Source organism: Cervus elaphus, chromosome 32 (assembly GCF_910594005.1).
Source record: "Cervus elaphus chromosome 32, mCerEla1.1, whole genome shotgun sequence".
In the NCBI taxonomy this organism is placed as follows: Eukaryota; Metazoa; Chordata; class Mammalia; order Artiodactyla; family Cervidae; genus Cervus; species Cervus elaphus.
This window is the reverse complement of record NC_057846.1, coordinates 44,447,884-44,460,415: the sequence shown is the minus strand read 5'-3', so window position 1 is coordinate 44,460,415 and position 12,532 is coordinate 44,447,884. Positions and strand designations below refer to the sequence as shown.

At 48.1% G+C, this 12,532-nt stretch overlaps 1 protein-coding gene across 1 annotated transcript in view; it reads right to left on the bottom strand.

The window, feature by feature from the left end:
- The window catches only part of CHRNB3 (cholinergic receptor nicotinic beta 3 subunit), a 29,938-nt gene that overhangs the window by 14,343 nt on the left and 3,063 nt on the right, over positions 1 to 12,532 (bottom strand). The window contains exons 2-3 of the mRNA XM_043893645.1: positions 4,038 to 4,189; positions 2,809 to 2,853 (exon numbers count right to left, since the gene is read on the bottom strand). Of these exons, the coding sequence (XP_043749580.1) occupies positions 2,809 to 2,853; positions 4,038 to 4,189 (197 nt within the window). The remainder of the gene's footprint in view (positions 1 to 2,808; positions 2,854 to 4,037; positions 4,190 to 12,532) is intronic.

Here is a 12,532-nt window from a genome sequence, read left to right as displayed (position 1 = left end):
TTGTAATAACTCAGTATCTTATGTATATACTTTACTTATGGTGTCTATCATATTACAGAGGTTATTTTTACACAATTAACACCAGATCCTCTCCTTGAAGGCAGGGTTGTATTTTATGCTCTGTATATCCTGAATCTAGCAGATTGCCTGGCCCTTAGTAGGTGCTCAATAAACCCTGTGGAATCTATGGAGTGACTCCCAGCCTCATTCTCTCCTAAATGCCTTTTTAGAACAGCTTCATGTGAGGTCCCAGAGGTTAAGGAAGGTTAACAGATGCTCAATAAATCTTAACATTGTCTTTGGCTGCTCTGAAACTGAGATCTGTGTAAAACACTAGTGCTAGTTTTTTAAAATGTCAGTTTTATCTTCTTTTTCCATCTGTTTCCTTTAGTCCTTTCCTTTACTCTTTTACACTTAATAAAAAAGAAAGTATAAAAGGAACATTGTGGTGGAGCTCCAATGCCTCCTCTTCCATGCAGCCCTCCCTGCCTGCCACCAGGCCAGAGATTCTCCTATCTTTTTTGCTCCCACACTGTTTGTACCATAACACAGCCCTTGTTGGCTAATACCTATTGTGACATTCCCACTCCAAACCCAATCAGTGTGAGTGGGTTCATAGCTTCATCATGTTCTCAGTGGTTTCTCCTACTTTGGATATTCCTCTAATTTAGAAATAGGGCTGGATGTTTTGTGCGAGGCTAGATGTGCAGACAGGCTCCAGCTGGGGAAAGCTGGTTCTAGCCAGATGAAGCAGACTCTTCTGTCTCCCGTAACAGGCGTAATGATACCCACTTTGCTAATTTAGAGAGGTTCAGAAATGTAAATGGATAAGAGCTATGACAACCCATTGCAAATTAATGCAATGAAACCATGTTACTCCTGTTACTTCTATGACATGGGAACCCAAGTTTCCAGCAGGCTTTTCTAAATGTCAGCTAGCCACTCGCCGCCCACCCGCCCGCCCGCCCCCCCCGTAGGTTTCTCTCGCTCTCTTCGGGGATTTTTAGGTGTCGGTTCTGTCTTGACCTGGAGGTGCACACCAGACCGCGATTCCAGGGGCCTTGCTTTGCTGGAGGTCGTTTCCAAAGAACAGCTGAAGCCCGAGAAAGACGGTTTCTTCCCTTCATGTCTAATCTTGTTCTCTTCGCCTAAAATGACTTCTTGTTTCCAAAATCTCAGGCAAGTGAGAAGTCCCTATACCTCAAAGGCCAAGGGTCCCCAACCGCTGTGTTATGTGTAAGACTGTAACCTCAAGGGGCAGCTGGAGGAGGTGTGTGTGGAGGCGTGAGAGTCTGTTTTATTTTTGCCAACGTCCTAAGCTTATTTACACTTCAACAGAAAAAATATTTCTTCTTTTTGTGAAAATGCAAATACTGGACTTCTTACTGACTTTTATGAACTCAAAATACCTTCAAATTCCATAGCCTCTAAAGTGCAAAAGTGGGATAAGTCCCAAGGAATGTATATTGAAAAATACATTTATTCATTTTATTTTTTAAAATTATTATTATTACATTAAAAAAAAAATCTGGCCATGCCAGGCAGCATGTGGTTAGTTCCCTGGCCAAGGATTGAACGCATGACCCCTGCCTCAGAAGCTTGGAGTCTTAACCACTGGGCAGCTAGGGAAGTCCCTATTTATTTAAATTGTATTTTTATACCTACATTCCCAGCTTATTATTTTCTCCTGAACATTTTTATTTGCAAGTAAAATAATATGCAGATCCATTTCATAATATGCTAACATATCCACCAAGTAAAGAATCAGAGAACTAGAAACTAGCAAAATTTATACTTATTACCCAAATCTGACCAAAAGCTTCGAGTGGGTGAAATCTGATGACCCCAGATGAGGTCCAGAAAATCTCCTTAGAGTGTTTTATCCTTTTATTTGTCTTTTATTGTTCCTTATAAACCATTAGCAGAAAGACCTGAATGAGTGTGCACTAAACTGGAACAGATAGCTAACTCATTTCAACATAAACAAGTGAAGAATGCTATGTACACATGTTAAAATTAAGTGATATAGCTAACATATCTAGATTTTAAATCTCTGGGAGAGTAGGTAATATCTGGACTTCTGGTAAAAAAGAAAAAAAAAAGTAATTGCTAACAAAACCAAAAAGTAAGAAGTTAAATCAACCTTTTCATTTCCTTCAAAGAAGTACCAATATTTTCTCCTTTACACAACATAGGTATTACTTGAAGGGTAACTGTTTCCTGGCAACTCTAGAAAGAGCAGGAGACAGGCTGTGGTCAGGCTGAGCGCTGAACATCATTCCCTTGCTTTTGTGGATTCAGCATCTTGACCTGGGCTTCACCTCGTTCTGAAGTTGATAGTGGGGAGGGGGCGCTCTGTCATCCCGTTTTCTCTTTCTAGAGAACAGCATTAAGGGAGGGGCAACATCCTAGGGAGGACCAGGGGGAGGAAGGGGAATTATTGTCCCTGATTTTCTTATTCGGTTGTCTTAGCTTCAGTGGGGTAAGTTGCACTCTGGAACTTGCCCCCCTTTTCTCAAGTAGCCTAGGAACCGATGCCCGGGACTCAGAGTCAGGGTCACCTGCCCACCCACCCGCTCAGAGACCCCCCTCCAGGAGCAAGAAGACAGCGCCTACGAGCTTCCAGACTGACCTCCAACTTGCATGGAAGAAAATTTTAAAAAGAAACCCTTCCCCCAACACTCCCAAATGTCCCCCTGAAGAACTCAATGCACTCTTTAAAATAATTATTTTCCCATGGGAACCTTTCTCAGTGGAAAAGAGCTGTGACAATTAGACAGGAGGTACGGTCCTTGGACTCACAGTTACCTGTTTGAGCCACACGTTTGTTGTCATCAGCTGGTTCTTTTCATCCTAAGGAAAGGAAAATTAAATTCAAATCAAGTGAAACTGTGTATTGGATTTTTTTCTTTTTTTTTGGTCACAGAGACTTCTTGAAATCTTACCTTTGAGCAGTCCAAAGTTGGAAGGATTCTCAACTTAAGAACAGTTAAATGGCATTGAGTGAGTGTTAGTCACTCAGTTATGTCCGACTCTTTGCAACCCCTGGACTGTAGCCTGCCAGGCTCCTCTGTCCATGGGATATCCCAGCCAAGGATACTGGAGTGGGTTCCCATTCCCTTCTCCAGGGAATCTTACCACCCAGGGATTGAACCCGGGTCTCCTGCATTACAAGGCAGATTCTTTACTGTCTAAGCCACCAGGGAAGCCCGATGGCATTGGGACCCTACAATATTGGCTTATTTTGTTTAAAATGAAATAATAATGAGAGCAAGTAGCAGTTCCTTGTGGTGATATTTGTATAAATTGCATAACCAAAGGCACAGTAAGGGTGTGAAGCAGAATGAAATACTAGCTAAATGGGAGGTGGGCCTTGTATGATTTTATAGAAGGAATCTTGGGCTTTGAGTCAGTCCAGGGGAGAGGGTGATGATGAATGGATATGGCCAATGGGGGAAGATTGTTCTGGGACTCTGGGGACCACAGTAGCATGATTTTGCAGAATTTGGGTTATCAAAGTTCACGGATTTCCCCAGGAAGCTCATGGCAGAAGTGTGAATCCAATAGGAAAATTGAGGCACGGGGGTGTGTCAGGGAAAGGTCTGGGGTCCTCAGGGGGTCCAGGAGGGAATGGGGTCACCCAGGGACTGTCTCCGGGGTTGTCACCGCGGCTCTCTCTGCTCCAACCCCTGCCCGCCCTGGCTTGGCCCAGAGGACACGGAGGAAGCCCCGGGCTCAGCCCTGTCTGCTCTTCACCTTGGCAGCTCCAGTAAACCCATCAGAGAGATGCCCTCCTAACCGTGGCCCACCTCCTTTCAGCAAGAAGTCCCCCCTTCCCCTACAACAGTGTTGCCATGAAAATAACATTCTCTCCTTGGGTCATTTCACTGGCTTCTCAGGGCAGGTTTTCTCTCACGCTGAGTTATTTTTAAGACTGAAATGGCAGACAGGAGGAAAGAAAACAAAATCAAATCTTAGCCTAGACAACGGGTGAAGGAATGCATGTTCTTTTCAGCTGAGGGCCAGGGATTACTCACCACATCTACCAGCTGAGAGATTTTTAATCCAAAGTAGACTTTTATGGTGTCGTTGGAGTGTAAGACGGGGCGAACCCATTTCTGGTAACCTTGGAATAAGTGTCTGAGCAGCTCATCTTCTTCTTCGGCTATGGACTTGAGTCCCGCAGCGGCTGGACAAACAGGAGGGGACCTGAATTAACCGGGGAGGTGGGACAGCTGACCCCACATCCCCCAGCTGGACCGTCCTGTGTTTCTAGACAGCCTGATTCAGTAAGGCAAGACTAAGGCTACTGGGCTTCTCGGTCTACATTCTCCTATTCCACCTCAGCTCTCTCCCCAACCACACATAAATACTCTCCTTCTGTTTCTTTAATGTGGTCCCTGTCTGAGACCGTGGATGTTCACCAACCATCCTGTGGTCATCCTTCTGTGATGGACGTTAAGCTGAATCAATATGCTGTACGTCCTAAATTTACACAAGGCTATGTGTTGATTACATCTCAATAAAACTGGAAGAAAAAAATAAATAAAAGTAGGCTCTATACTCTTCCCTGGGGGAGAGCATGACAATCCACTCCAGTATTCTTGCCTGGAGAATCCCCATGGACAGAGGAGCCTGGTGGGCTACGGTCCATGGGGTCCCAAAGAGTCAGACACGACTAAAGCGACTTAGCGGGCATGCAGACTCTGTACTTTACCCAGAGCTTTACTTTCTCACAGGGCTTTCCCATCATGAGGTCATCACCTTGACCCCCAAAGGATCACCCACAGTGCCCCCCTTGTCCTCCACCACGGTCTCTGCCTGCATGCACTGCCCACCGCCGCGCCTGGCCTGGCCTCTCCACGTCCCTTTCACAATCTGTCTATATTTGTCTTTGTCTGTCCTGCCCTTGGGGTCCACGAGGGCAGGCACACTCCATGTTGTTTGATGATGTTCATCCAGCACGTAGCACGGTGCTCGGCCACACCAGGAGCTCACCGTGTATCTACTTAATGAATGAGCCAAGGGAGGGAGTGGCCAGGGCCATTTCCCATGCCTCCAGCCTGTGGTCACAGAACACCTGCCACGTGGCCCGTCTGCTCTGTCCCTTCCTCCTGCGCAAGACTTCCCTTACAACAGCCAGCTTCTTGACAACTCTTCTCTGCCCCTAAATGTTTGGAAGCCCTAATTTCAAGCTTTAACTCTCAAACTGAAGAAGTGGTTTAGGAATGTGGTCTCGAGGTTAGTTTTGTTTCTTTTCAGGGCTGTGCTATCCAATTCCAAACCAGGAAGATCTTCATTGTTTTATACATATTTTTTAATTAAAAAAATTTAAAAATTAGTTAATTATGGCTGCACCAGCATGTGCAGGATCTTAGTTCTTTGACCTGGAATCAAACCTGTGCCCCCTGCATTGGAAGTTCAGAGTCTTAACCACTGGACCACCAGGGAAGTCCCTCCTTGTCGTTTTAACTATGCCCCCCTTCCTCTGTCCAGGATGCTCTTCAGTCCTAGAGTGACTCATTCCACACCCTCTGCTTTCCCACAGAAAGCCTTCTCTTCCCACTGACAGATGCACATATGATGGGCCAGGTCACGTGCAAGACACACCCCCACATTGACCAATGAAAACCGTGAGATTCTTTGTGGGAAGAAAAGCAAAGTCGCACTCATTCCCCACAGATGCGTGGGACCTCCACTTCACCAAGGAGTGATGATTCTCAGCGTAGTTGGTAACCCCCTCCCGGGGTTAGCAGGGTGTGGACAATGGGGCTGATGCTCTGGCTGCCGCGCCCTTTCTCTTCTGCACCAGAAAGCTGATGGAGATGCATCTGAGTGGTAGAGGGGCGACCTTACATTTGCGCTTACTAACTCAAACGGCTGGGCTTTTCTGGTGGCTCAGTGGTAAAAAAAAAATCCACCTGCAATGCAGGAGATGTGGGTTTGATCCCTGGGTCAGGAAAGATTCCCTGGAGAAGGAAATGGTAATCTGCTCCAGTACTCTGGCCTGGGAAATACCAAGGACATAGAAGCCTGGTGGGCTGAAGCCCATGGGTTTACACAGAGTCAGACTCAGCTGAGCACACTCACAGACACTCAAAGGGCTAACCAGTCTTAAACTTGGATACTTCATCTATTCTTAGCCAGCAGGACTTCATTGAAGAGCAGGTCAGTGGGTGGCGGCCAGGACAGCCCTCCGTACAGGCCCTAAAATGTTCCGGGAAATGTGGGCAGGGGGAGGAATAGAGAAGAGAAATTTCCTGAAGCCTTCTGGGAGAGGAAGCTGCCCTTCACGAATTCCCTACCGGACATCCGGGCTTAGCTTTCTTACAAATAGCAGGCAGCTCTGATGGCTCCCAGCTCCACTGCGGGTACCGCCCTGACCTCAGACCCCATCACCTCCCCCGTGGATCCGTGTGCTGCCTGCTAATTGCCGCACTCACCCCTTCACGGTCCATTTTCCGCCCAGCAGCTAGATCATCGCTTAAAAGCCGGGGAGGATTATGTCAGCTTCCCGCTCAAACCCTCCCCATGGTTTCCCATCAAACTTGGGGAAAAACAGCCAGTTCTTACCAAGGCCTCCCAGGCCCTACAGGGCGCCTACCCCCTCCCACCCGGGCCTCGCCCCTCATCCCCAGGGCCTCGGACACACCACACACACCACACATACTACCCACACACATCACATACACACCACACACACCACACATACCACACACACACCACACACACCACACACATACCACACACATACTACACATACACATCACATACACACTGCACACACACTGCACACCACACATACCACACACACCACACACACACACTATACTCACACCACACACACATCACATACACACCGCACACCACACACACCACACACACACTACACTCACACCACACACCATACACACCACACACACCACACACACCACACACACACTATACTCACACCACACACCATACACAGCACACACAGCACACACAGCACACACAGCACACACACCACACACACACTATACTCACACCACACACCATATGCAGCACACACACATCACATACACACCCACACCACACAGAACACACACACAGCACACACCACACACACCCCACACACCATACACACCACACACACCACACATACCACACACATACTACACATACACATCACATACACACCACGCACACATCACACCCCACATACACCCCACACACATCACACACACACCACACATACATCACACACACACCACACACACCACACACACCACACACACCGTACACACACTATACTCACACCACATACCACACACACCATACACACACTATACTCACACCACACACACATCACACACACACCACACATACATCACACACACACCACACATACATCACACACACACCACACACACCACACACACACATCACACACAGAATGCACACCACACACAGCACACACATACCACACACACACTATACTCACACCACACACCATACACACCACACACACACCACACACACATCACATACACACCATGCACACACTATACTCACACCACACACCATACACAGCACACACACCACATACACACCACACACACCACACTCGCACCACACACACCACACACACCACACACCCACCATTCACAACACACACCACACACATACCACACACACCTTACACACACTATCCTCACACCACACACCATACACACCATACACACCACACACAACACACACACACTATTCTCACACCACACACACCACACATACCACACACATACTACACACACCACACCCACCATACACAACACACACCAGACACACACCACACACACCATACACACACTACACTCACACCACACACACCACACACACATCACATACACACCACACACACCACACACATACCACACACACCACACACACACTATACTCACACCACACACCATACACAGCACACACACACACCACACACACCTCGCACAATACACACACCACACATACCACAAACACCAGGCACCACATACCACACACATCCCACCACACACCCACCATACACAACACACACCAGACACACACCAGACATACAACACATATACACACCACACATACCACACACACAGCAGGCACCATACCCACCACAAACACTACACACAACACACACACCACACTCATCACACACAACACACATGAAACACCCACCACACACACACAACACGCACCACTCACGCATGCCGTATGGGCTTCTTCGCTGGAACGGTCTTACGCCATCATGATTTTGGACGTGTGAGAAGCATCCTAAGAAGAGCAGAGACTGGGTCGCGGAACTTCCTTCCTGGCAGGATAACCTCACTGTCGGTTTGCAGGCAGTGGGAGTTGCGTGCTGGGAAGGGTCTCCTAAGACTGTGACCTGACCTTCCCCAGCCCCTGTGACCCCAAGCCCACCCCCTCTGAGAGGACGGCTGGACCCTGCTCTTCACCAGCTTCCAGAGGGAAGCGAGCAGATGTGCTCTCAGGACTGTGTGGGTTCTGACCCTGTGACCAACGTCAGAAGGCGAGTTGCCCTCTGAGTTGAGGAGGAAAAGGTGTAGCTCTGTCCTGGCTGTTATGGGCTGGATGTTTGTCCCATCAATTCCATATGTTGAAGCCCGAAACCCCAGCGTGATTGCATTTGGAAACATGTGTGCTCGCTAAGTCACTTCAGCCACACTTGACTCTTTGCGACCCCGTGGACTGTAGCCCGCCAGGCTCCTCTGTCCATGGGATTCTCCAGGCAAGAATACTGGAGGGGGTTGCCATTCCCTTCTCCAGGGCATCTTCCCGAGCCAGGGATTGAACCCACATCTCCTGCAGCTACTGTATTGACAGGTAGATTCTTTACCGCTGCGCCACCAGGGAAGGCAGCATTTGGAGACAGGACCTAAAAAGAGGTAATTTAGGTTAAATCCGGTTATAGGGGTGGGGCCCTAGTCCGACAGGGTTGGGGTCCTCATAAGAAGAGGAGGAGACCCCTGGACGCTCCTCCGGGTAGCACAGAGGGAAGGTCATGTGAGGACACAGCCAGAGGCAGCTGTTTACAAGCCAGGAGGGAGCTCTCACCAGACACCAAGCTTGCTGGCACCTTGCTCATGGATTTCTAGTCTCCAGGACTGTGAGAAAAGAAATCTGTTTCAAGCAACCCAGTCTGTGGTATTTTGTTATGGTGGCCTGAGCTGACTAGCACAAAAGGGCCTTGACCAAAACAGACCTTACCAACAAAGAGAAGATAAAGGCCAAAGGTTGGATGCTTTCTGCCTAGTATCTTCCCCAAATAGAAACTGAAGTCACTGATGTTATTGAAGCAGATGCAGAGGACAGGCCTGGAAAGGTTTCTGGTTTGTTCTTGTAAAATAGGATGTTATGAGGAGGGGCAAGTACTTCCATGTTGATTCTTCAAGGCTAGGGCCTCAATAAACATGAGATGATTCTAGGGAATGAGCAAACGAATAATAAATGCACAGAAGGTTACAATTTTCTTGAGGGGTGGGGGCACGGGACCAGCTGGTGGCTCCAGAAGTTGTGGAACCACAGATGTTCTCAGGATTTCCAGGACAAGTGGTCTCAAGAAGTAAATGGATTCCTTCTAATATACAATACAAATGGACTTATCTATGAAACAGAGATAGACTCACAGACATGGAAAAGAGCTTGGTGGTTGCCAAGGTGGGGGGTCAGGGAGGGAAGGCCTGGGAGGGTGGGGTTCGCAGATGTCAACTGTGATGTATGAGATGGATAGGGACTTCCCTGGTGGTCCAGTGGTTAAGAATCTGCCTTCCAACTCAGGGGACGTGGGTTTGATCCCTGGTCAGGGAACTTAAGATTCCACATGCTGCAGGGCCACTAAAGCTTCACACAGCAACTGCTGAGCCCTCCTGCTCTGGAGTCCATGCACCACAACCGAGAGAAGACTCCGTGCCACAGCTAGGGGACCTCATACGGCCCAGTGAAAAATCCCGCGTGCAGCAGAGAAGGTCCCCTGGGCCCCGAATAAGACCCGATGCAGCCAAGTTAATTAATCAGTTAATTTTACAAAAGGATGGCTAAACAACAGGGTCCCACTGCATAGCACACGTACCCATATTCAATATCCTATGATAAACCATAATGGAGAAGAATATGAAAAAGAATATATGCACGTATAATTGAATCACTTTGTTATATAGCAGACATTAGCACAACACTGTAAATCAACTGTACTTCCATAAAACTTCAAAAACAAATTACAAAAAGAAAGAGATGCCTCAGCAGTTGTGTGTAAACCCAATTTTTGCAAACAGACTTATATTTCAAACTCATTAGATAAGATCACTCTTCTAAGACACATCTCAATGATCCACTGACAAGTCAGAAAACTGCTCTTGGAAGATGAGTGAGCCTCCTCCCTGCTCTGCTGTGGGGGTTTCGTTCCCCAAAGTCAGCTTTCTGGGGGGAGGGATGGGAGAGCATTTCAGCATCAATTAAAGAGGAGAGAAAGATAAATGATAAAGACATGAAGACCATAGAGCTGGAAAGGACTTTCAAGACACGTAAGCCCCTCGCTTCACAGGTGAAGACCCAGGAGAGCTGGGAGGGGTCACCCAGAGAATGAGGGGCGCTGTGGTCTTCTGACTCCAAGTTGCCATCTTTTCCATCAGCTCATGAAGTTCTTCAAGGATTGGGGTGGCAAAGACTGTTCCTGCCAGCATGTCTCCCTGCCACATAAAATCTGCGCCAGCAGTTCACATCTATGAGTGCACATTCAATGTTACTGCTATTTTTGTTGCTGTGGGGCTAGCACTGTATTTTCCAAACTGTTGTTTCAAGTGGTGTATCTTTGGGGAGCGTGGTGTTCTTAAACCAGGTCCCGGGTGGTGTTTGTGTGGTCTTGGGGAGACACTCGACCCTGCTGAGAGTGTTCTGTAATCTGCCCCCCAATCTCCTTCTGCGGCAGGGGGCACCCAGCAGCCTGCTGCTTTGCTGTGGGTGGGCTTCTTCTCTGGGTGCTGCTCTGGGGTCACTCTCTGGGCGGGGGGCTGCCCAGCGCTTTACAGTCACAGAACAGAGCCATCCTGCTTCAGGCTGGACAACGGTCTCCCCACGTTTCCCTGTAGCTTCCCCAACACACACACACACACACACACACACACACACACAGTCTAACATACACATACATCTTCAGAGAGTGTGCGCTGCCTGTTAGAAATGCTTTTCACCATCTCTTTTGGTGAAAAAGGAATTTTGTTTTCCCCCGGAACTCCTTTCTCTCCCTTTCTTCTATTCTCCCTAGTCTTTTTTTTTTTTGCCTGCCATGTGCCTTGTGGGATTTTAGTTCTCTGACATGGGATTGAACCCTTGGCCTCAGCTCTGTGAAAGCACAGAGTCCTAACCACTGCACCGCCAGGGAACTCCCAGTTCTACTTGACCACTTTGCCTTGGTTTTCTTCATCAAAATCTTTCCCCTGGGACCAGATAAGCAGTCCCGCAGGCAGAGGGCAAAAAAAGAAAAGGTGAACCAGAGTGCACCTGAGAGCAATGTGGACAGACAGACAGACAGACAGGGCTGCAGCGCCCTCCTGGTCCTAGTGACTTCCTCCGCTTGAAACTGGGCGGGGGCCGTGCTGCAGGAGGGCTCACTGCCCTCGGCTCAGGCCACCGAGTCTCTTGCCAAACTCATCACTCAAATGGAACGAAGAACCTAATTAACACTTATCCACATGGAGAGGCCCCGGACTCAGACTCAGAGACGAGAGCCTGCTCCCAATTCCAGGCCGTGAAAACGGGGCCATAGATGATGGGGAAGGTCCAGCCACCCACACACTCTGTGCCTCCAGGGTCTTGATGTCCATAAAACAGCCACAAATGCATCCCCTTATTGCCAATATTTGCTGCTCCCCCAAATACAAAAAGATCCGGCGTGTAAGCTGCACCCTTGATTGGAGAACAGGCCTTCACCCCTGCCTGCAGCAGAGAAGGGATCCGGGTAATGGTAACTAAAGCTACCCTGGGATCAGGCGCTGACGGTGATGAGCTTAGGGCTCGCTCCACGCCAGAGGGTGGAATCGAGACAGATTTGGATCGGGTGCCCACAACCAGCTTGAGACAAATTTTTCTTTGGAACCTACGACTTGAGGCTCTGCTCTCTTTATTCCTCAGGACTATTTCCTCTCCTTTCTTTGGAGGCTCAGACTCTGCGCCCTGCTCAATCCCACACCAATAATCACTTTTATAAAAATTTTGGCAAACTCTCTCACACAGAAATATGTATAATTGATAAAACTTAATAGATAATAAAAAGACAACAAAGTAGTGAATATAACTTAAAAGAAGCAGACTCGCAGGTAAAGAGAACAAGCCAGTGGTTACCAGCGCAGACAGGGGAGGGTGATATGAGGCAGGGGATAAAGATGAACAAGTTATTAGGTATAAAATAAGCTATGAGGACATATGTACAGCACAGGGAATATAGCCAATCCTTTAGAGTAACTACAATCGAAGTGTGGCTTTCCCGGCA